At 40.9% G+C, this 21,216-nt stretch overlaps 1 protein-coding gene across 6 annotated transcripts in view; it reads left to right on the top strand.

The window, feature by feature from the left end:
- AFF3 (ALF transcription elongation factor 3) overlaps nucleotides 1–21,216 on the top strand; it is a 565,834-nt gene that overhangs the window by 41,820 nt on the left and 502,798 nt on the right. For all 6 annotated transcript variants that reach the window (XM_049650171.1, XM_049650172.1, XM_049650173.1 and 3 more), the window contains exon 2: nucleotides 239–355. In XM_049650171.1, the coding sequence (XP_049506128.1) occupies nucleotides 303–355 (53 nt within the window). In that variant the 5' untranslated portion in view covers nucleotides 239–302. The remainder of the gene's footprint in view (nucleotides 1–238; nucleotides 356–21,216) is intronic.

A 21,216-nucleotide genomic window follows, 5' to 3' on the forward strand; every position in this document is an offset into this window, starting at 1 on the left:
GCGGGGAGGGAGGGGGGCGAGGCGGCGGCGGCGGCGCGGCGAGCTCGCCGCTCTCTCCTGAGTGTGCCTGCGCGCGAGCCGGAGAGCGGGTGAGTGCGCCGGCCGCTGCCGCCCGCCCGGCGGACCGGGAGTCGGGGGCGGGGGGCGCCGGGAAGCCCGACCCGGGGGCGGGCAGCGGGCGGGCGGCGGCCGCTCCGGCTCGGCCGGGATGCACCTTGAGCGGCGCCTTTCGTTGCAGCGCGCGGGCGGCCCGAGCCTCGGCGGCGGCGGCGGCGACGGCGGCGGCGCTGACACCTCCCACCATGGACAGCTTCGACTTAGCCCTGCTCCAGGAATGGGACCTCGAGTCGCTGTGGTGAGTCCCGGTGCCCGCCGCCTGGACAGGCGGGAGTGGCGAGGGGCGGCCGCGGCGGCCCGCGCGCCCTTACCTGGGCCGGGGGCTCCGGGCGGCCGGCCGCCGTGGGGGTGGGGTGGGTCAGGGGCGCCAGCCCCGCCGGCTCCTTCCTGCCTCCCCGGGATGGATGCACGGCCGCCTTCCCGTCTTCTTGCCCCCCTTTCCTGTCCTCTCCCCCGGTGCTGCCCGCCCCAGCCCAAGGGCTGGTGATCTGGGGAGCCAGGGGCAGAGCGCAGCCATGGAGAGAAAAGGACCCGATTTCTAGAACGTGTCACTAGTGCCTGGGGATCCACCCCTCGGCCCCTAGCCCCTCTCACCTCCCTTCTCTTAATCTGCGCCCTCCCTTATCTCCGAGAGCCTCTGGTTCACACCACCGACCCCCTGGAGTTGGTGCTGCTGCGAAGTGCCCTTAGAGGATGCTCCAGCCTCCTGCCTGGAGGCGCCGGGTCTGGGCGGCTACATCTTTTCTGTCTCCTACCCACTCCCACCCGAGATGGAAAGTGAAGACCGGGGGCAGGGGGCGAGTGCGGGAATTCCAGAGGCCTTGGCCCGGGGGGACTCGATTCCTCGAGGTTCACCATCCCTTTGGGCCCTTTCTTCACACCTCACTACAGTTGTACTCCTCCTCCTCCTCCTCCTCCTCCTCCCCCCCACCCCGGCGCCCCGCGTGTCCCTTTATTCCACGCTCACAGCTCGTAGCCTGGGGAGCGGGCGGCCGGGGGAGCACTCCGGGATCTGTTGCTCCGTGTTGTCACGTTGAAGAGCTGCTGTAGGTAAATCGCCGCTAGAAGCAGTTTAATTCTCGTTGCGGGTTTCTTAAAAATCCCATTGGCTGCTTCAGCATCCCTCTTATCCCCCCACCCCCGGCTCCTAAATGTTTTCACCCAGCCCTATTCAGGTGGTAAAATTACTGCCCGCATATTCCTGGAGGAACTTGTGTTATGTTTAATATTTACGGGAATGAACAGCTGCTGGAACAAGCATATTAACTGCACTCTGTTCTGCCTCTGGTAATTTTTTTTTTTTTTTTTTTGCTTTAATTCAGTAAAGAGTTCACATGTGTCTAAAACTGCAAGTGGTGTGCACATGAATATGCAATGTACAATTTTAAAGCTAAGCTGCTTTAAGATTTATAGATTGTACAGATGATATGTGGATTATTTCAGTGATTTGGGCTTCTGGTGACTTTGATCTTTCTGAAGCCAGGTGTAACAAACTAAACTGGACACAAAGCAAGTGCATTATCGAGCAGTTTCTTATACAAGATCTGGTGGAGGATGAGTAGCTCTGCATAATGCTGCTGCTTGTAAAATACACAACGATGGGCCCTATTGTAATAAAACTTTTATATATTACACTGGAAACTTCAAAGAGCCAGTGCAGAAAGAATATGAAACACGTTATTACTCTATAAAAGTTGCTAATTACTGTCTTGTTGCTCCTGGGGTTATTTCAGCCTTTCATTTACAGATACCTATTATTTTACAGGTTTACATTTAGAAATGTTGGTTTCTGGCACAAATTCATTAGATTTCTAGATAGAAACTGTGCTTTAAATGACTTTTGCTTTTAAAAGATAGTTTTTGAGTCAAAGGGAAGAACTTACTGTTTTGGCATGTTTTTATGGTGCTTGTCAGCTTGCTGACTCAAATTGAAGCCCCCTCATGACTTTCATAAGTACTGTTGTGAAATTACCAGCTATACTCTGTGGGCTTTTCCAGTACAGGGTCTAAGCTTTATTTCTCTTTGCATCCTTAGTTTCCAGCTGGGTTACAACTGGAGCACAGTTACATGTTGCATGTCTATTGCATTGACTTGAAATTTACATTAGCTAGGGTACATGTATTCTTTTTAAAAATGAAAAAACGAAGCATTTTTTAAAAGTTGCTGTACATACAATCAGAATTTAATCAGTGCATGGGTTTATCTTTGGCTTATGAAAACGTGCAGGCTTTCTTGCTTACAATATAGTAGGACAGTTTGGCTTAACTGGAAGAGTGTCTCAAGTTTGCAAATGTAAAGTTTACATTTGATAAAGGCTAACATATTTATGATATGTTAAAGATCAATCAAACTACTTGACTATGCATTTCTAACACAGACCTTTTCAGTCATGGATGAATTTTTGCATGGTATTTTCTAACTCAGTGTTATGGTTTATTTTTAAGTTTATAAGTTTTTAAGCTAATGGTTTATTCTTAAGCTTATAAGTAATCCAAAATAACTAACATCGAGTACTTTCTGTGTGTTAAATGTTTTCGTATCCATTGTTTTCTTATTTGAATCTCATAACAATCCTGGAGGTGGTAAGTGGTAGGAGTCCCATTTAGTAGATAAGGAAGTGGAGGCTTTGAATGGTAAAATGACTCCACTGAGACCATAAAGCAAATGACAGTAGAAATTTTAAGTTAACATTGACTGAATGCTTACCATTTATCAGGCTCTAAGTATATTACATGTTTTAGCTCATTTAGCCCTCACAGCCACCTTAGTAACAGCATATACTGTTATTATTCCCATTTTACAGGTTGGGAAATTGAGGATGAGAAAGGTCAGGGGTAACCTGCCCAAGGTCACACATCTATAAGTGGAGCAGCCATATTCGAACCAGCCATTAACTTCTCAAAACTCAGTTTTCTGACCTTAAATCCAGTGTATTTTCTACAGAGCTGCAGATGTCTCCCAGTTCATGAGGGCGGCTCTGAAGTTAATTACAAAACAAAACCTTGATGGACTGGAAGTTAAGGTTCTGTCAAAATATCAAAGAAAGAGAAGGTCAGAGCCCTAAAAGATATTGATCTAAAATTAAAAATCTGAAAACAGAATACCATGATTTGGGAAATTATGCCTGCCCTATGTGAATTAACCTATAAATATCTATAAGTTTAAAATGAATACCACTGAAAACTTCTTTTTTTTAATTCATCTTAGAAAGACACCTGTTTTCTTTGGAGAGGCTGGGGGAAAGTACAGGTTAATGGCAAAGGAGAATGGTATTTTAATCCCTAACAATTCTTTCTAACTGGTAGACATTGTTTACCAATAAAACAGATTGCAGTTTGTTAGTTGTGACTGTAGCTTTGAACCTGTCTAGTCGTGGCAGAAATTGTCCCCAAATGCCTGTATACACAGTATAAAGAAAAATGTTCAGTATTGTTGAAAAAAATCAATATAGACAATCTCTGTTCAATATTCAAGAACCATCTCCTCGGCCTCTTTGCACCCACTCCCCATACTGTCGAAACACCCATAATTATTTTTCAAAGAGGCCTTTAGGGTCTAAATTATCCAGATAGCTGTTTCAACTTTTCCTTTCAGCCTTACTTAAAGTTGAAAAGGGTAGCCCTAATTTCTACTTCTAATTTCACTTCCCGTGTCTGGTTTGAAGCAGAATCTAACCAAGAGAGAGCTTGGAACAAGGTGAAGGCACTCATTCTGCAGTGGCTCCATAACTTCACTGGGTAGAATTGGACCCCTGAAGAGTTGGGGATTCAGGAAGTTTGTAGGGGCAGAAATTCTGAGGAATAGCATCTCTTTCCAGCCTCCCACTCTCTTCCCCTCTTCCTGTCTGCTCCTTCCTGTTCTCCGCCAGCTTTTGATCAGTCACTGGACATGTAAGCCATTCCTCAGGGCCTTTAAAATAATGACCATCCTTTTTACTAGGTTAACCATTACTTTCACTGCTGTAAGGGATACAAAGATGAGTAAACTGGGTTGTACATGTGATTATCTAATAGGGGAATGATACGAGTATATAAAGGAAAAGGAGGTTTTCAGCACTGGCGATTCAGAAGAGAGAAAGACCATATTTGGGACTGGGGTGGGTGGTAGAGGAGGGAAAGAGGAAAGATTGAGTTTAAAAAAAAAAAAAGGCTTCCATGGAAAAGGTGGCCTTTGAACTAAGCCTTGGAAGATGAATGGGATTTTTACAGATGGTGGGGGTGGGGGTATTGAGAGGACATAGAGGCATCTTGAGCAAAGAAAGAACTTGAACAAAGGCTTTCATGGTGTCTCTGAAAGATCCTTTTATGAATCATGGTGGAATTACCTATACCAAGTATTTTAAAGATGCCAAACTTTTGTAATTATGAGGTAGTTTCAGTGAATGGGAAAGTGTTCCAAATGAACTTAGTAAAAAAATTGTATTTAATCTTCCTTTAAATATAAAACATTTTAGTTATTGGGGAGAAAGTCTGTCAAAATATAATAGAAATACTCAGATTTCTCTGTACTACTCCCCTCACCGTATCCCTCCCCACCCCACCATAGGTTCACATAGGCCAGAATCCATTTACTTTTATTCAAATAGGCATTATACTTTATATTCTTTCAGATTGGAACCTTTGAAGTTGTGATAAATGGATTGTTTCATACTCATCAATTTGTTTGTTCAGTAAGCATTCACAGAGTATTAGACATTACTATATGATAGGTACTATAGAACAGTGGCTTTCAAACGTTTTACACCATGATGACTCACAGTAATAAACACATTTAACATTGCAACCCTTTGTGCGTACACATACACATAACTGAAATAAATAATTGTCACAAAATAACACTTATCCTTACTATGTGTGATGCACTTTGATATTTTCTATTTTATTTCCATTCTATTAAAAATTTTTTTTTCCGTCTGTCCATGGGTTGAAAACCTCTTGCACCCCCATGTTCCAGTGGGGGAGGGGAGTGAAGCAGAGCCCCTAACAACACAGGGATGCTTCCCAGTCGAACCTGCTGACATATTTGGTTCTCTTCAAATCAACTGCCAGCGGACATGCCCAAGCCATGGCTTCATCTATGCCTCCTTTAGTTAGGCTTCCCAGGCCCTGTATAGTGTCAGAAAACTGCTCCAGATTCCTGATCTTGACCCTCAGGTACCTTGACCCTTTCTTACCTTCCTGGAAAAGCAAACATTTTAAGGCCTACCGCTATCCCTGTTGTTGGCTCTTAGTGTCAAAGCAGTTCACCAGAACACAAAAGGCAGAAGGAGAGGTGCACACAGGGACCCTCCACATTCTGTCTGCAGGGTGATGGGTAGAGAGCAGGCCAGTTGGTTGTGCTCATTGTCCATGGCCCTAAGCGGCTGTATGGTTCGCAGCAGTGCTTGTCTTTAGTTGAGAGCCCAGAGCATACCCACAGCTTGGGAAAGGTCTCAGCACGTGAGGGGATGAAAATATTTCCCTAAGTGGTTTTCAGGGCTAGGGCCCGTGAGCTGCAGCCTCGAAGAGGGCTGGTTGCCTGGGTGCAGGAGGTAGAGAGGTGTTGATGGGAAGCAGTAGAGCACTGGGGGCAGGGAGTTGAGTGCTGCATCCATTTGTGAGGAGCATCAGCCTGGCTGTGGGTAGGTGTGTTTTGGAGAAAACCAGGTGGGAAGACTGGTTGATGCCTGGTGTTGGAGTTGAGGACTCAGGCTTGGCTGGGGGCCACACTGTTACCAGAGAGGATGTGAACTGGGTGTGCGGATGAATTTTAACCAAATGTCTTTTGATGACGATGAAGATGAGTATTGTGTGTGGGGAAATGATTCCTTCCTGTGTTCCAGATTCTCTTTTGTGAAAATGTAGGAGGGTTATAAAATGCTAGGAATCTATTTTGGGAAAATGTCCCTGTGAACCAGAATGGGTCTAATCAATGACACTTCAGATGTAGCAACTTGTACAAAGCCCTTTGGCATATTGTTGGTTAGCATCGGAGTCAAATTAAGAAAAAAAATAACCTCAAAAGGAATGCAAGATTTTTTGTGTATAAATGGAATTTTTAACCTGGAAGAAGTTTGCCTGTTTAAATTTTCTGTATTTTGAAAACGAAGCCTTGGTAGCAAAATCAAGGCCATAAAAGACAATTTTAATATCATTTAATGGTAACATAATGTTTCCTTGTTTTATTTCAAAGTGAAATCCATAAAACTTATTTTAAATGTTGCCTGTTCTCTTTTGTCTTGGAATTTAATTGAGGTTTCTGAATTCAGCTGGCTCCAACCTTGCTTTCTGTTTGGCCCTGGGCAGCTCACGATTTTTCTCATTTCCTATTCTCAGTCTTGGTTTAATCACTTATAAAATGACAGCACTTATACTGGCCTACCTCATAAGGTTGTGATGTTAAGTAATAAAAGTGTCAATTGCTTTGTGAATGCCAAATGTAGTTCTTTTAATACCCTTCGCTTCCTTAAAAAGTCTCTTTATCATAAACAAGGAAGGATACAGAAAGGCCACATTGGGTCAGGTCATCCATCTGGTACAGAGTTCTCTCTCCAGCAATGGGATCCAGGGACATTTTAGAGTGGAGGTTGGCTGGTAGTTTTTTCTTAGTTGTATATCATAGTCTAGCAGACAAATACACCCTTACTTGTGGTTGTACTAACATATGTAGATATATTAACCATTACATAATCTTTGATGTTTCACTGAGAATGTATTGAATTACCACCCATTACATCAAATGACTTCATTTGGCACTGTGGGTCTCATTAAATTATGTCAGGCTAATCATAATTTAGTTTCAATAGAAACAAAATACACAGTTATTACCAGGGTAAGAGGACACCGCACCATCCAAGAAACTAAATGGGTTTAGTCTGCATAAACTAACCCCTGGGGACATGACAGGGGCCCTGGAGGGGTTGAGGGAGTTTTACTGGGAAGCGGGCATAGAGTTGTTCTGGGTTATGTAAGGGCACCAGTAAGTTCAGGGGGTATGAGAGTATCTAAAGGGGATGTGACCCGGCTGTCTTAGGGTAACAATTACCTGTCTGTAGGAGGCTTATAGATGCTCTGCCCGCTACTCTATAGAAAAGATTCCTGGGTATGTGGACCAGCAGCAGTAAGTTGTCTGAGTTCTTCCAACTTCAGAATCTGTGATCATTTCCATCATAGGAGAGCGGGAATCAAAGTATAGAAGTCATTAATTTTCCCTTGTGTATTTTCCCTTTGTAATTTCTCCACTCACATGTGGAGGATGGCATAGAGGGTACTTAAACTTCTTCACATAATTTCTTCCCAGGGGGCTCATTGTTAGCTGAGGTAAACAAAAAGGACTGTAATTTGAAGACCACTCTAACATAACAACTCAGCTTAGAGTTATGTGTTAACTTGATGCTGAAAATAAGTTTAATTTTACTTTTTTATGGACAGGAAATTAGTTTTCAGAAATCCTCTGGAGTGCTGTAATATGAATCTGTTAGTCTTGGTTAAATCTTTGTTGTCATACCTGTACTGTTTACCTGAGTTATGAAGTGACAGAACAAATTTTATGTCAATGTTCATTGAAATGTTAATTAGTTATCTGGCAGTTTAGATAGAAAAAGCCTTTACTCTAGTGGATCATCACCGGTTCTGGGAAATAATCTGGTTTTGTTTTCCAATTTCAAGATATATTTGTTTTTCTATAAAATATATCTTGAGGAAGAAAAGACCCAGCGCTTAGAAAACTATTTTGAGAACACAGGTCAGCGTACTTAACTGTCACCCAGGCCAGTGCTTCTCAGACATTAATGTGCCTTCAAATAACTTAGGGATCTTGATAAAATATATATTATGACTTAATAGGTCCAGGGTGAAGCTATGATTCTGCATTTAAAAAGAATCTCTTTTAACATACTACATATTCTTTTTATTTGAGGGGAGGGGTTGTATAATAACAGTACAATTCCATAATGCCAGGAAGTTACATTCAGATGCAGCATTTATTTTATTTTTGTGGGTCTTTATAATACAATTTTGATGAGTGAGGGGGTGGTTAATTGTATCCTAGTGGGGATAAAGTGGTAAATAAACATAAAAGCCTAAGTAAACAAAGTTTGTAATAAATAGGCTAATCACTTTTTATAGCATTACAGTTGTTGTTAGTCCTTCGAAGGCTGGGTCCTTCTGCATCAAGAATGAATGCTCAGAGTAGCTGGATACAGAATCTTACACTTCTGGATTTGTCAGGGAATCTCAGTCCTTCCTGTGGGTGCCCAGGACTCAGACCACATGTCTGCCTTCTCTCCCAAGCCATTCTCTCTTTGGGAGGGAATTGGGGATGCAGGGTGCAGATTGGAGGCGGGTTGGCAGTGGTGGGGGAGAGGGGAATGACTGCACAACCCTGTGGCCAGGATTACAAATTGCAACTTTCCTAGTGTCCTGGGAGAAATCAAAACTCAAGCTCCAAGTGGAACCAAGGGTAAGTCTCAGACACCTCACATGGGAACCTTCTATCCGATTGCTGCCAACTACTGTCTCCCTCAGCCCTGACCAGAGTGCCCTCCTGAGTCCATCCAGTGGGCAGGCATAGCTGCCGTTCCTAGGCTTAATTTTCCAATCCTATTTCATTAGAAAAATAAGTGCAGATAGGAATGATTATGTGAGCAAATATAACACAGTTGACTTTGAATGTGCTGTCAGGTTGGCAGGAAATTTATTTACTTTATCTTCTTAATGAGAGAGAGAGAGAGAGAGAGAGAGAGAGGGAGAGAGTGTGTGTGTGTGTGCGTGTGCATGCCATTCTCTGAAATGGTGCAGAAGACTGTTGCTGATTAAGAGCAAGCCACACTGGGTGTAAACAATTGTGACTATTTCAGATTTGGAAAAGAAAGCTGATTTTAAGGAATGGTAGTGACCAGTTCAAATCTTGCAGCCTTGGGACACATGTGAACCCACAGAGGAAGTGCTCACAATAGCTTTTAGCCCAATTGTTTGTGGCAAGACTCCTCATTTCTACTTTTAGTGGCCATGATGCTGCCTTATACATCATAATCCAGTATGCTGACTAATTGTGTTTAATAATTTCTTTTAATTATGCAACATTATATTCCTCTAATTTAACTTTTCTCTCAGGTTGGGGGGAGGTGAGGGAAACTATTTCCCTCAAGCATGAAGATAGGTCAGGCCCATAATAAGGAAGGCAAGTGTTTGGTTATTGCTTTGGTTTGTACTAGTATTACCAAATTAATGTATTTTCTTTTACACGAGAGAAAACACTATTTATTGCCTATCAGTATATGGTACAAATCACAGAATAGTCAGGTGATTTAGACAACTCTCAACAAAACAAAACAAAAACAAAAAGGACTCAGAGTCAGCCGTTTGCTCTGTTGGGTCCTAAGAAGAAATACCCAGGAGTTCCTTAAGAACAAAAAAGCAGCTGATGATGGTCAGCTAAATTCTGAACTTTGGTTACATTATTCAGGCTTTTGGCCTTGACTGAGAAGATAGCCATCGGCATGGCCCTCCCTACTTGCTCCCTTTCATACCAACCGTATTCCATGGCAGAGAGCATACTGGTGTCATTTTTCAGAACTGAGCAGGAAAATGCTGTTGGAATTTGAGGACTTTACCTCAGGCTGAGAGGTCTGTATCTTCAAGGGCCATGGACTCTGCAGCTCACTGAAATAGAGGCTCAGGATCCATAGTGTTTTGGTCCATCCACTTTCTGAAATGTCCTGCCAGGTCCTCTCCTGGTCTGCAGCAGTGGTGAAAATGAGGATTCACCTTGTGGGAGGGTGGGACCCTTTGAGCAAAATCTCTGAGCTGTCTGTTTTCCTGAGGAAATAGGTAGCAGCATCAGCAGTAATGGGAAAACCATATTATTCCAACCGACATCCATATGGAAGAGCCTTCTCTTTTTGATGTAAAATCAAATGGTGTAATATTTTCCTGTGGTATACCAGTTGTACCTCTGGCTGTGTAACTCTGTAGGATGAAGCCTTTGACCTACCCTGCGTTGTCCGGGCTCAGGTTAGGGTGATGCAGATAAAGTCCATGCTGTGTCTGAGCACCAGACACATCTGCTGCTGCAGGGTATTCGGAGCGTGGGACAGATGTTGCGTGCAGAGCCTGCTGCGTCCTCAGAAGTGTGTCCATGTGTAGTGCAGGGCTGCTTAGCTGGTACCACATGGACTCTCCTATTTCTGTTCCTTTCATTGAAGATAGGTCCTTCTCCAGAATATGGCATGACTTCTTCTGAGAACTAAATCTTTAAGGTGACTTTCCTTTAGAGTGTTTTGTTCTGTTTTTGATAAGTAGATTTTAATCTTTTAGTATGAGCAGAATACCTGAGAAAAGTCTCTTGTGGGAGAGCTGGCGTATTTTACCTGCTACCTAGCCACCTTCTCCCGCCCTCCCTTTAGCTTGAATGAATACTCCAAGGCTGAGTTAACAAGTTCTCAGTATGGAAATTAAATATTTATAGTCTAAAAAGGAAGTATGGTATTTTAGTTTCTAATATTTAGGTAGATAATTAGTTACATAAATTAGTTTCTATTCTTTTCCTTACTCTTATCCCTCAGCATGACAAAAGTAATATTTTAAAGTCCTAGAATATAATATACAATAATGTAACACAGCATAGATACTTTAAGCTGCTCTTTGTAACTTTCTTCCTCTAGATTTATAGGTTTCTGGGTTGAGATGAGCAGCCATTTATTGAACCATACACAGAAGTGAATAGACCACTTTTCTAGCCCTTGATGTGTTTATACTTTAGCCTGGAGCAGATTATTTCAAATAATCTCAGTAGAGTTTTTATATGCTCTAATCGGGAATCCTGTGGAGTACATAAAAGGGTACCCTACTCAGTGTGGAGTTTTAGGGAAGATTCCTGGAGAAAATGACATCTAACTTGAGTTTTATAGGATGAATAGGAATTAGGCTGGGAGTAGGGTGAATGTGGGTGGGTACAATGGTGCAAAGAGTGAGCAAAGGCACAAAGGTGGAAAGTAGCATGTTGTGAACAGCAGTGAATGCAGATACGTTACAGTTCTGAAGCATTCAAGATGAGGAGTAGCGGGAGAGGAACTGGGGGAGAGGAGCCCCGGGAGCCAGGCCTTTGAGGGCCTTGCTTGGCATTCAGAGAGTTTGAACATTTTCTATTAGATGATAGTCTGCTATTGAGGGTTTTGAGCAGGAGAACAAAATGGTCACATTTTCTTTTTGTTTTTATTTGTAGAAGGCATTGTCCATGGATGAGTCTGGTGCCTCTGAGGGGCCACATCTGAAGGATCAGGAGGTCAGTCAGGGAGTGCTGGCTGCCAAGGCTCAGCCAATGAGGATGGTGGGGAGGAGGCAGCGGAGAGGTGTTTAGGAGATTACATTGGCAGAATTTGCTGACTGACTAGACAGATGAATCAGGGAGGATGAAGGACCAAAGATGCTTTTAGAATACTTAGCTTGTGTGATGAGGTAGGGAATAGAAGAGGAGGAGCAAGCTGAATGGAGAAAGATGAAGTGGTTGGATTTAAATATGTTGCATTTGAAATGCCTTTGGGCCATTCAGGTAGAATTGCCTGTAGAAAGTTTGTGGTTCAGAAGGTTAGGACAGAAATAAAGATTCGGGAGTTATCAGCATACAGGTATAGATGACATCTGTGGTTTGGGCAAGATTATCCAGGGAGAGAGGAGAAAATGAGAATTAAGCTGAGGACCCAGAGGGGTAGTGGGAGGGAAAGCAGCCCTTGAAGGAGGTTGAAAAGAAATGGTTGGAAAGGTAGGAGACCATGAGAAAGTGGCGTCCCAGGTCAACTGCTTTAGAGTAGTCATTTAACATGAGAAGGTTGAGGTGGTTTATGGAGTTGGCAGTGGGGGTGCAAAAAGGAATGAGAGATGTGTAAGGGGTGATTATGAATGGTCTCCTCTTGAAAGGAAAGATGGGGCAAATGAATGGAGGCATGTCTCAGAGAAGGAACAGGGCAGGCTGGGCCAGGCCCAGAATAAGAGGAAGAACGTGTGGGTGGTTATAGATGTAGATACAATGGGGGTGGTGGGTGGAGACTTTTTAAAAACGTATCTGTGAGAAAAGGAAGTTTCAGGGCATGGAACCATAGAGAAGAAGATAGTATTGAATATTAGACTCTTAAATGTAAATAATAAATGTTTCATAGATAGTTTTGAACACATGACTAATGAATGAAAAGTCTGCATAAGCCACTTTAGCATAAATCTATGTCATACCATCTGTAATTTAATTAGAATGTTTTTTAAAGTAATTTTGATTCAGAAGTAATTGGATGAAGCTACATAGCCAGGAAAAAAATTGTAGATTTTTTCTAATTGAAGACTGTTTAAAATGGATTTTTAAAAATTGTTTTCAAACACACAAGACTGACAGAGTCCGATGCCTTAGGATGTTGTTCTGACATAAAATGGCTGTATCTCCTTAGAAAGGTACCTTGACCTCCTATCTCAACTTTAACCCATACCCATATGATTGCTGCCCAGTTTTGGACTTAGAATGACCTCAGATTCTCCAGCTGGATGACAGCCCACTGTGGTCTGTAGAGTGAACCTAAGTGATGTAGTAATTGTTTCTACAGACTTCAGATTTGGGTACTTTTTATTCTTTTGATTCCCTTCTATTATCACTGCATTAATTGCTGCTACAGAACATAGGATAGTTTTACATCAAATTGCCTGATTCTGGCAAACCAAGAGATGAGTCATTACATATTTCTTTCATACTGAATTGTGAAATCAACATTCCCTAAAGGTTGTTTATGACATCTCTCAGGTTTGTCTACTTACAGATAAATTAAAATGACAAAGTGGGTTAGATGCTAGGGTTGTAGTTTGTTTTAGTCAGCTTTTGTCAGGCGATGCTGTGGTAATAACCCCTGGATCTCAGTGGTTTACAATCTCAAAGTGTAATTCTTAGCCATATTACGTGGCAGTTGAAGGTCAGCTGTGCCCTAGTGTGTTTTCTTCATTCTGGGACTTAGGCTGACAGAGTGCACCTTTTTGGAACATGCCATCCGCTGGGTGGAGGGAATAAAGGAGCTTTTGCTGGATGTGGAATACTGTCATATGGCTCCCGTTTCATTGGCCTAATCAGTCATAAGCCCAAGCATGACATTGGTAGGGAGGGCAAAGATTCTCTTTTAATAAAACAGCACTGTCAGTCACATGGCAGCCAGCAGGAAGGCATAGCCTTGTAAAGGGAGGCAATGAAAAATTGAAAACAATGATATAGTCTATTATGCAATTCATCAGTATTTTGTTGTTGTTGTTGACACTGTTAATTAGTATTTTTAAATTAAAGGAAAATAGCAAGATTCAGAAAAGAGCTCCCAGAATTATCTGGTAGCATATTATAAAAGTTTTCTGTCTTTTGGTCTATGGTTTTCTTTTTATTGGAATTTTTCACCTTTTTTGAATTTACATTGCAAAAAGAGTACCTGATGAAAAAAAGTTAGTGAAATGCTTTTATCCAAAGAGGCAAAGTTTCCATGTTACTGGCTTTACAATATTAGGGAAATTATTTTTGAAAGCATGTGTGTAATATTTTATTTTTAAGCAATTTGCCTTTATCATGTATGGTGTAAAATATTATTATTCGATTATTATGTCCAGGTTCTTAATAACTTGACTTTGCTTGCCACTTACTAATTAGAATCAAATTGTGAATGAAGAGTAAAATCCATGTATAAATTGAAAGGGAATCAGGGAATAAACTATCTGATTTACAGAAAAGAAAAGTTGCATCCATGTTTTCTTTAACTAAAGCTTTGCTTATAACTTGAGCCTGGTTTTGATTTTTTTTTTAAACAAATTTAGACAACAAAAGAAGATGTCGTAACCTACAAATATAGAGGGGATGAGAATTGTCCATTGATGCGAGTGAATGAATGTTTCTTTATTGAGGTTCTGAGGGTAAAGGGTATGAAAGAAATTTCTTGGAACCTAGCAGGACCTCTCAGGGCTTAGGCTTATTCTTGGTTCAATTTATGCCTTACAGATTTTAGAGTAGGCTAGGTCTGTATTCAAATCTTCAAAAAAGAAATAAAGGTAATGCTTTTCTGCAACAGAGACCAATTTTCCTTTCTGTATATGTTTGATTTATGTTACCTAAGAAGCATGTTCAATACTGTTGGAATAAAATACCACTTCTATGTTAATTTTAATGAAGTTGAAGAAGGAAACAGTCTACACCAATATTGTGAAGTGCTTGATGGTGTTTAAAATCTCTGGGAGGCTGGACCAAAGTAAGAATATAAACTAAATAAGAGAAAATGTAGTCATTACTTTCTAGTTTGTATGAGCACCAAGATGCAATATTTTGAACTAATTGCAAGTGCTATAAAGTGCTTTGAAGAAAACCCATTAGAAGAAAAGTAACTTGAATAGATTAGTATTCTTTAGTGAGCCTGGCAGAATTTCTTTCGTTGCTTCAAAATCTTTTCTGTTTCTTATCACTTAACTTTCTTGGCCTACAAACAAAAGTATCTTTCCCTTCATATTTTCCATAATTGTGTGTATACCAGGAAACACTTCTTTTAACCAAATATTACATATAGTTTTAAAAGCGAAAAATAGGGGTGCCTGGACGGCTCAGTTGATTAAACATCCCACTCTTGATTTCTGCTCTCATGGTGGGAGGATGGAACCCCATGTGGGGCTCTGGACTGAGCATGGAGCCTGCTTGGGATTCTCTCTCTCCCTCTCTCTCTGCTCCTTTCCTGCTTTCAGGAGTGCGGGTGCACTTGTGTTTCTCTCTCTCTCTCTCTTTCTCTCAAATAAATAAACTTTAAAAAGAAAAGCCAAAATAAATTCTGAATTTTATATTTATATATCTCAGTTTGAGATTAATGAAATTAAAAAGCAAGCTTCTTAGTTGCTAGTATTTGGTGAGGGGATCATAAGTTATTGATACTTTTACTTTCTTTTTCGTGTATGTGTGTGTGTATATGTGCGTGTGTGTATTCCTTTGGGTTTTGGATTTTATATGTGCAAGATCATGTCATCCTTGAGTAGAGATAGGTTTGATTCTTCCTTTCCAATCTGAATACCTTTTTTTTTTTCTTGCCTAGTTGGCATGTTAGAATGTTTATTTTTTTGAGAGAGAGAGAGAAAATGCACATGCACATGTAAGTGGGGGAGGGACAGAGCTAGAGGGAGAGAGAGAATCCCAAGCAGGCTCCGTGTCCAGCCCAGAGTCTGACACAGGGCTTGATCTCACAACCTTGATCTCACAATGGTGAGATCATGACCTGAGCTGAAATCAAGAGTCAGACACGTAACCAACTGAGCCACCCAGGTGCGCTTTGAATGTTTAGTACAATGTTGAATAGCAGTGGCAATAGAAGACATTCATGGCTTGTTCTTGGTCTTAGGGGGAAAGCACTCAGTCAATCACTATTAAGTATGATTTGTTTGTGGGTTTTCATAGATGCCTTTTATTAGGTTGAAGAAGTTCCTCTGTTTTTAGTTTGTTAAGCATTTTTATCATGAAACAGTGATTTTGTCAAGGCTTTAGACATTCTATGGAGGCGACTGTGTGGGTTTTGTTCTTTATTCTATTTATGTGGTCTATTATGTTGACTGATTCTGATATGTTGTAACAACCTTGCATGCCTGGAATATTTCACTTGGTCATGGTATATAATGCTTTAGTATGTTGCTGGATTCATTTTGCCAGTATTTTGATGAATAACTTACTTTTTTGAAAACAGACTTTCTGTCAGTTTATTCTTCAATATTGGAAGTTCATGAGCACTGGAGAGAAAAATAAAGGAATATGACTTTCTTAGGACTTGGCCCCATGGCAATATGGAAACTTCATTTCTACACATACTCTGAATGGCTGTCCTTTAAGTGATAATCAAATTTCAAAATATGCCAGCCTGAGTACTCAAGTTCAGAAGCTTACATAATCGTTATCGAAAGAACTTTACCTGGACATATGCTTAAAATCCCACATAGTGTTTTTTCTTATATGATACATTCAGATTTTAGGTCCTGACCCTGTGGAAGTCACTTAAATTTTTCTTTTTAGCTGAGTTTCCTGATTAGTAAAACAGGATTATGAAGAGCAAATAAAATATGGTATGTGAATGTGCTCATAAGATATTATATAATGGTAAGATTCAATTATTTATATTTATATAACCAGGTAAATATAACTATTCAGCACCGGGCACAAATTCAAACAACTTCAAGGGCCAAACAGACCAAGTTAATGTTTGAAGCAGTTACATAATTGGATGTGATGGGGCCTGTGGCCAGTTGGAAACTTTGCAACTTTGCTTTAGTACATTCAAATTCAATGGAAAACAAACAAAATAGAATGAAGAAAGCAAACTCAAATTCCTACTGTCCTGGCCGGACATCACACATCTGCCTGCTCTGTGAGACCCTATTTGGTGACACCCTATTCAGGGATGGAATGTAAAGACCTGGGGTCTAGTTTCATTTCCACCATTGAGGAAATTCTTTTTTATTTTATGTTTATTTTTGAGAGAGAGAGGGAGGGTGGGGAGGGGCAGACACAGCATCTGAAGCAGGCTCCAGGCTCTGAGCTGTCAGCACAGAGCCTGATCCAGGGCTTGAACTCATGAATTGTGAGATCATGACCTGAGTCGAAGTTGGATACTTAACCGAATGAGCCACCCAGGCGCCCCTTACCACTGGGGGAATTCTTAACCTCTCCTAGGCTTCATTTTCTCATTTGTAAAATGCAGATGATGTATGCCTTGCTGACCTCCAAGGGCTGCTGTGAGAGGCTTAAGTAGAATCAATGTGAAAGTGACTCAAAAACTATTCAAGCCTGTATAAATGTAAGGAAAATTGTTGTTTCTCACTTTCTAGAAATCTTAACTTTCAGATGATGATACTTGTTAAGAAGGTTTCATAGATAAATGTTGGAAAAACTGCAAAAGGCCAGCTAGAAAAGTCCCCTTTCTATAGAATGAGCTTGGTAATAGATGTAAACCCATTTAATGTATTTTCTAGACTTGAATTGTTACCTGGATCTTGCCATTATCATTATAGTGAAAAGAACCATTGTCTTGTTTTTCTCACCATTACCTTCTATTAGATATGTGAATTATTATGACAGCAAAATAGGCTTCATAATTCTCACAAACCAGATATGTTATTTATAAGGGCTTTCTGTGGTTTCCTTAACAAATAGAGTCAAAACTGGTACCTTTTTTGGTGCCCTAAGATTAGAAAAAGTGATTTCTGCGGTTTTCTGGCTGAAGTCAATCAAATGCTAATATCTTGAAGTCTCTGTAAGAGGTTCTTTTGGAGCAAGATGTAAACCAGCATCTGTATAAAATTGCCAAATAGACCTTCAGCAGTATTTGTGGCTCAGCCTACCAGTTCTCAGTCAGCAAGATATAGTCCTAGAAACTCATGGTCCTAAGTTTATTGAGCTCCTATTAAGTGTGAAGCACTGTGCCAGCTTGGGAACACAAAAGTAATGTGGTCCCTGTTCCAAAGAAGCATGAAGTCTGGTTGGAGAAGCAGTCTCCATGAAGTAGCTCTAGAATCTGGACTCATAGACTATTAGCTTGTCTCGAAGGAGCCCTGGAGGTCATCTCTTCAGCCATTTCCTTCAGTTTACAGCAGAAAAAACTGATGCCTATAATTAAATGCTAATATCTGTGGGATAGTCCAGGTGTTCTCAAATCTAGCTGCTTCCCAGAATCACTTGGGTCTACAGACTCTCTGGGGTGGGGAACCAGGAGTTCACACTGAAGTGCAAAAATCCACAGTCCTGGGGGATTCTGGCAGAGCTAGTTTGCTTAGTGGATTTGGGAATGGTACCAGCCAGGTTGTTAGTGGTTTCGGAATTGAGAGTTTAGGGAGTTCATTGAGAGGCCAAGAAAGGGCCTGATGGGGAGTTTGCATGTTCCAGTAATGGGTGGGTAAGATTGAGGTGACCAAGATGTTGGGTGAGGGTATGGCGTTGGGGATTGCAATGACCAAGGTGATGAGCAAGATGTTTTACATCATGAGTCTCTCTTGGATAGCAAGGTGCTGTAGGAGATTTCATACATTTGCTTCGAAAGAGCTATGACACGTGCAAGACATCTTAAGAGTCACTTTGTTTGTTTGTTTGTTTTGGTCAAGGTTTTAAGAACGTATTTGATTACATTACAGGTAACTACAATCCTAAATTCATTGTATTTGACTAAGCATTTTTTTCTAGTTTGTTACTAATATATGGTTAGTATCTTCATTGGCTTTCCCAAATTGTTTTGAGACAGACATTGATAATTTTGTAAGCTCAATTCCTATATTTTTTGGTAATAAAGTATTTAATATGCAGTGTGCTAATAAATATGTCTGGATAAAGAAGTGTACTATAGACAACCAGTAAAAATGCTAACACTTACAAACTATTCTTTGTTGAAAATAATTCTATTTTCTCAAGAAAGTGATATTTGTGACATTTTAAATATTATTAAGATACATGAAGTTGGACACAGTCTTCATAATAAATAAATGTACTTAACCAGTATGTATAAGATACCACACAATTTCCTTTTTATAAAATGTCCACTTTATATTTACATATATAGTAATTTCATAGTTATGCATTCTGTATGCATTTTATAATTATGTTGATTCCACTGTCAAAATGAAACTGTTTTTGTACTGGAACAGTTCTCCCTAGTCTGTGAGTTGGTTGAAGGCAGTAACCACATAGTAATGATTAAGAGCACGGACTCTGAATCAGATGACCTGGGTTCTTATCACCCCGCTTTGTTGCTTGCTAGCTGTGGGTAACTATTTTGTCAACTGTGAACTCTGGGAAAAAATAATACCTATCACAAAGGATTGGTGTCAGGACTAAGTGAGTTAATCTGTGTAAAGTGCTTTAAAGTTATTTAGTTAATGCCTCTCGTTTTATACATTGAGGAATCAAGGGTTTATTCTAAGAACTTGCTCAAGATCATTAAAAAATGAAAACCAAGACCAGAACCCAGACCTACCTGATTCCCAGGCTAGGCAAGAAGGGAAGAAAGTTGCTTCTCTCTGAAGCACTTTCTTCAGTGTTTTGTCACCTGGTCTGGCTCTCTCTCAGTCCCTCTGGCCCTCCCCCCCACCCCATGCCAAATTCTCATCTCTCTTCTCAATCCCATTCTTCCTCTCTTAGCCCTGTAAAGCCGTATTCTTACCCTGGAGGTCAGGGAAACCCCAACATCATATGCACATTTTTCTTTTTGTCTTTTCTGAGAAGAGAGCCTACAGCTTTAATTAGGCTCCCCAAAGCATCTGTGACCCCACTTCCTTGAGAGTGGAAGTGGCTCTAGCAGCAGCAGGTTTCCATTATGAGCAGAAGCTGAGGTGGCTGGAGAAGTATAAGAACTGCATTCCTTTGTTAGTGTTTCCAGCTGCAGAGGAAGGAGTGGGTACTAATAGGGATGCTGGGCAGAGCCATTCTGCCAGGCTACAGGGATTTTATCATGAATACACTGTCAAATCTCTTCTTGGCTATGTGAACAAGTAGGAAGCTTGGAGCTCTACAGCCAGAGCATAAAGACAATGCAGGCCATGGTTTGGAAAGCAAGCCTGTAAGAACTCAGAGCCTACAGCGCCCTCTCTTCCTCTGTCACTTCCTTATGGCATCGTGGGAGTCCAGTGGCTTACATTTGCCTTCATTACAAATGAGCTGATTGACCTGAACTTTCTCACAGTGGTGCATAACTGCTAAAAGAAAAATTCTGCTGTTCTGTGTTTAAAATAAAATTAAGGGACCAATGTTGTGTATAAGGACTTAGGAGTTCAAATGCATTTTGATATTGTAAGAACCATTTTACAAGAATGCATATCACCTTACATGCCAAAGGCTTTTCAAGTTAATTGTAGTTTGAGTTACCCTACAGGTTACTACTCAGTGCTAAAATTGTGACCAAATAGCTTCAAATGTCCGTTTTGCTGTTACAAGGTAGCCCAACATTTTTTCCTTCATTATGCAATATTTAAATGTATCACACAGCAGCTTTACCATAACTGATGGCAACGCACTTTTTATAGCAGTGGCAGGATCAAGGACTTTTTAATATAGTCTGGCTAGACACCAAGAGTACAGAAGTGATCCATTTCTTCCCTGGCAGTTAGGTGGAAAACAGGGCATGTTGGGGGCATTTAGTTAAACATGGCCAGACAGGAGGGCTTTATCAGGATGAAAGTCTTTTGCCAAGTATGTGTGATAATGCCAGGGTTAGCTTTGGGACTTTGGACCTGATCTATATTTAGCATCCAGAAACCACCATGGGGCTGTCATTGGTTAGGAGTTTCCAGTCACAGTTCTTTGTTAAAGTTAGGTAATTTAGTTCATGTAGGACAGTGGTGTACTGTTTGTTCTAAAGTTTGTTAGTTCACTCATTAATTTATTGATATTTCAACATATCTGTTTTTCCTGACAATAGGTTTACTTCTAGGACATTTGTAGAAGGATCTGAATCATTTTTGATGAGAGAAACTCATAATGAAAACATAAGAGCAAGAAAACATTAGAGAGCTTATAAAGTTTCACAAACCTTCTTAAAGAGCTTTCCAAGGAAACAGTTATTAAACATTACTAAATCAAGGAAAGAAATGTCAATAGGAATTTCCTTATTTAAATGAATTTTCAAAAAACCCCTCACATACACAAGATCTTTCTGTTATGTTACATTTCGTTTCCCCCCCAGTAGACATATTTATGTCTCACACAGGTTGCCTGTTGACTGGTATGGGAGAGCTGCTGAGCACTGAAAGTCAAATGTGGGCTTAACTTCTGACCATGCCACTCACTACAATCTGGTTTTTTATTTCTGTATCCATAAAGTTTGGGTGATGATTCTGTCCTGTCTACCTCATGGGGTTGTGTAAATATTAAATGAATGAACAGTGACTTACTCTCAGCACCCAATAAATTATAACTATTTTTCCCCCAAAGATTCTGTGCTTCTGAAGGTGAATCAAAGTCAACTGTGTGGAGGTCCTATTCCTAATCAAAGTTTCCTCTCCTTTTGTCTGTGAATTTAGAACATGGGTGGGAGATGGGCCAACAGTAAGAGAGGTGAGAGAGGCAGTGGAGGCCACTGGAAATTTAGGCAGGTGGAACGAAATGTGAGG

Source organism: Panthera uncia, assembly GCF_023721935.1.
Source record: "Panthera uncia isolate 11264 chromosome A3 unlocalized genomic scaffold, Puncia_PCG_1.0 HiC_scaffold_11, whole genome shotgun sequence".
Classification (NCBI taxonomy): Eukaryota; Metazoa; Chordata; class Mammalia; order Carnivora; family Felidae; genus Panthera; species Panthera uncia.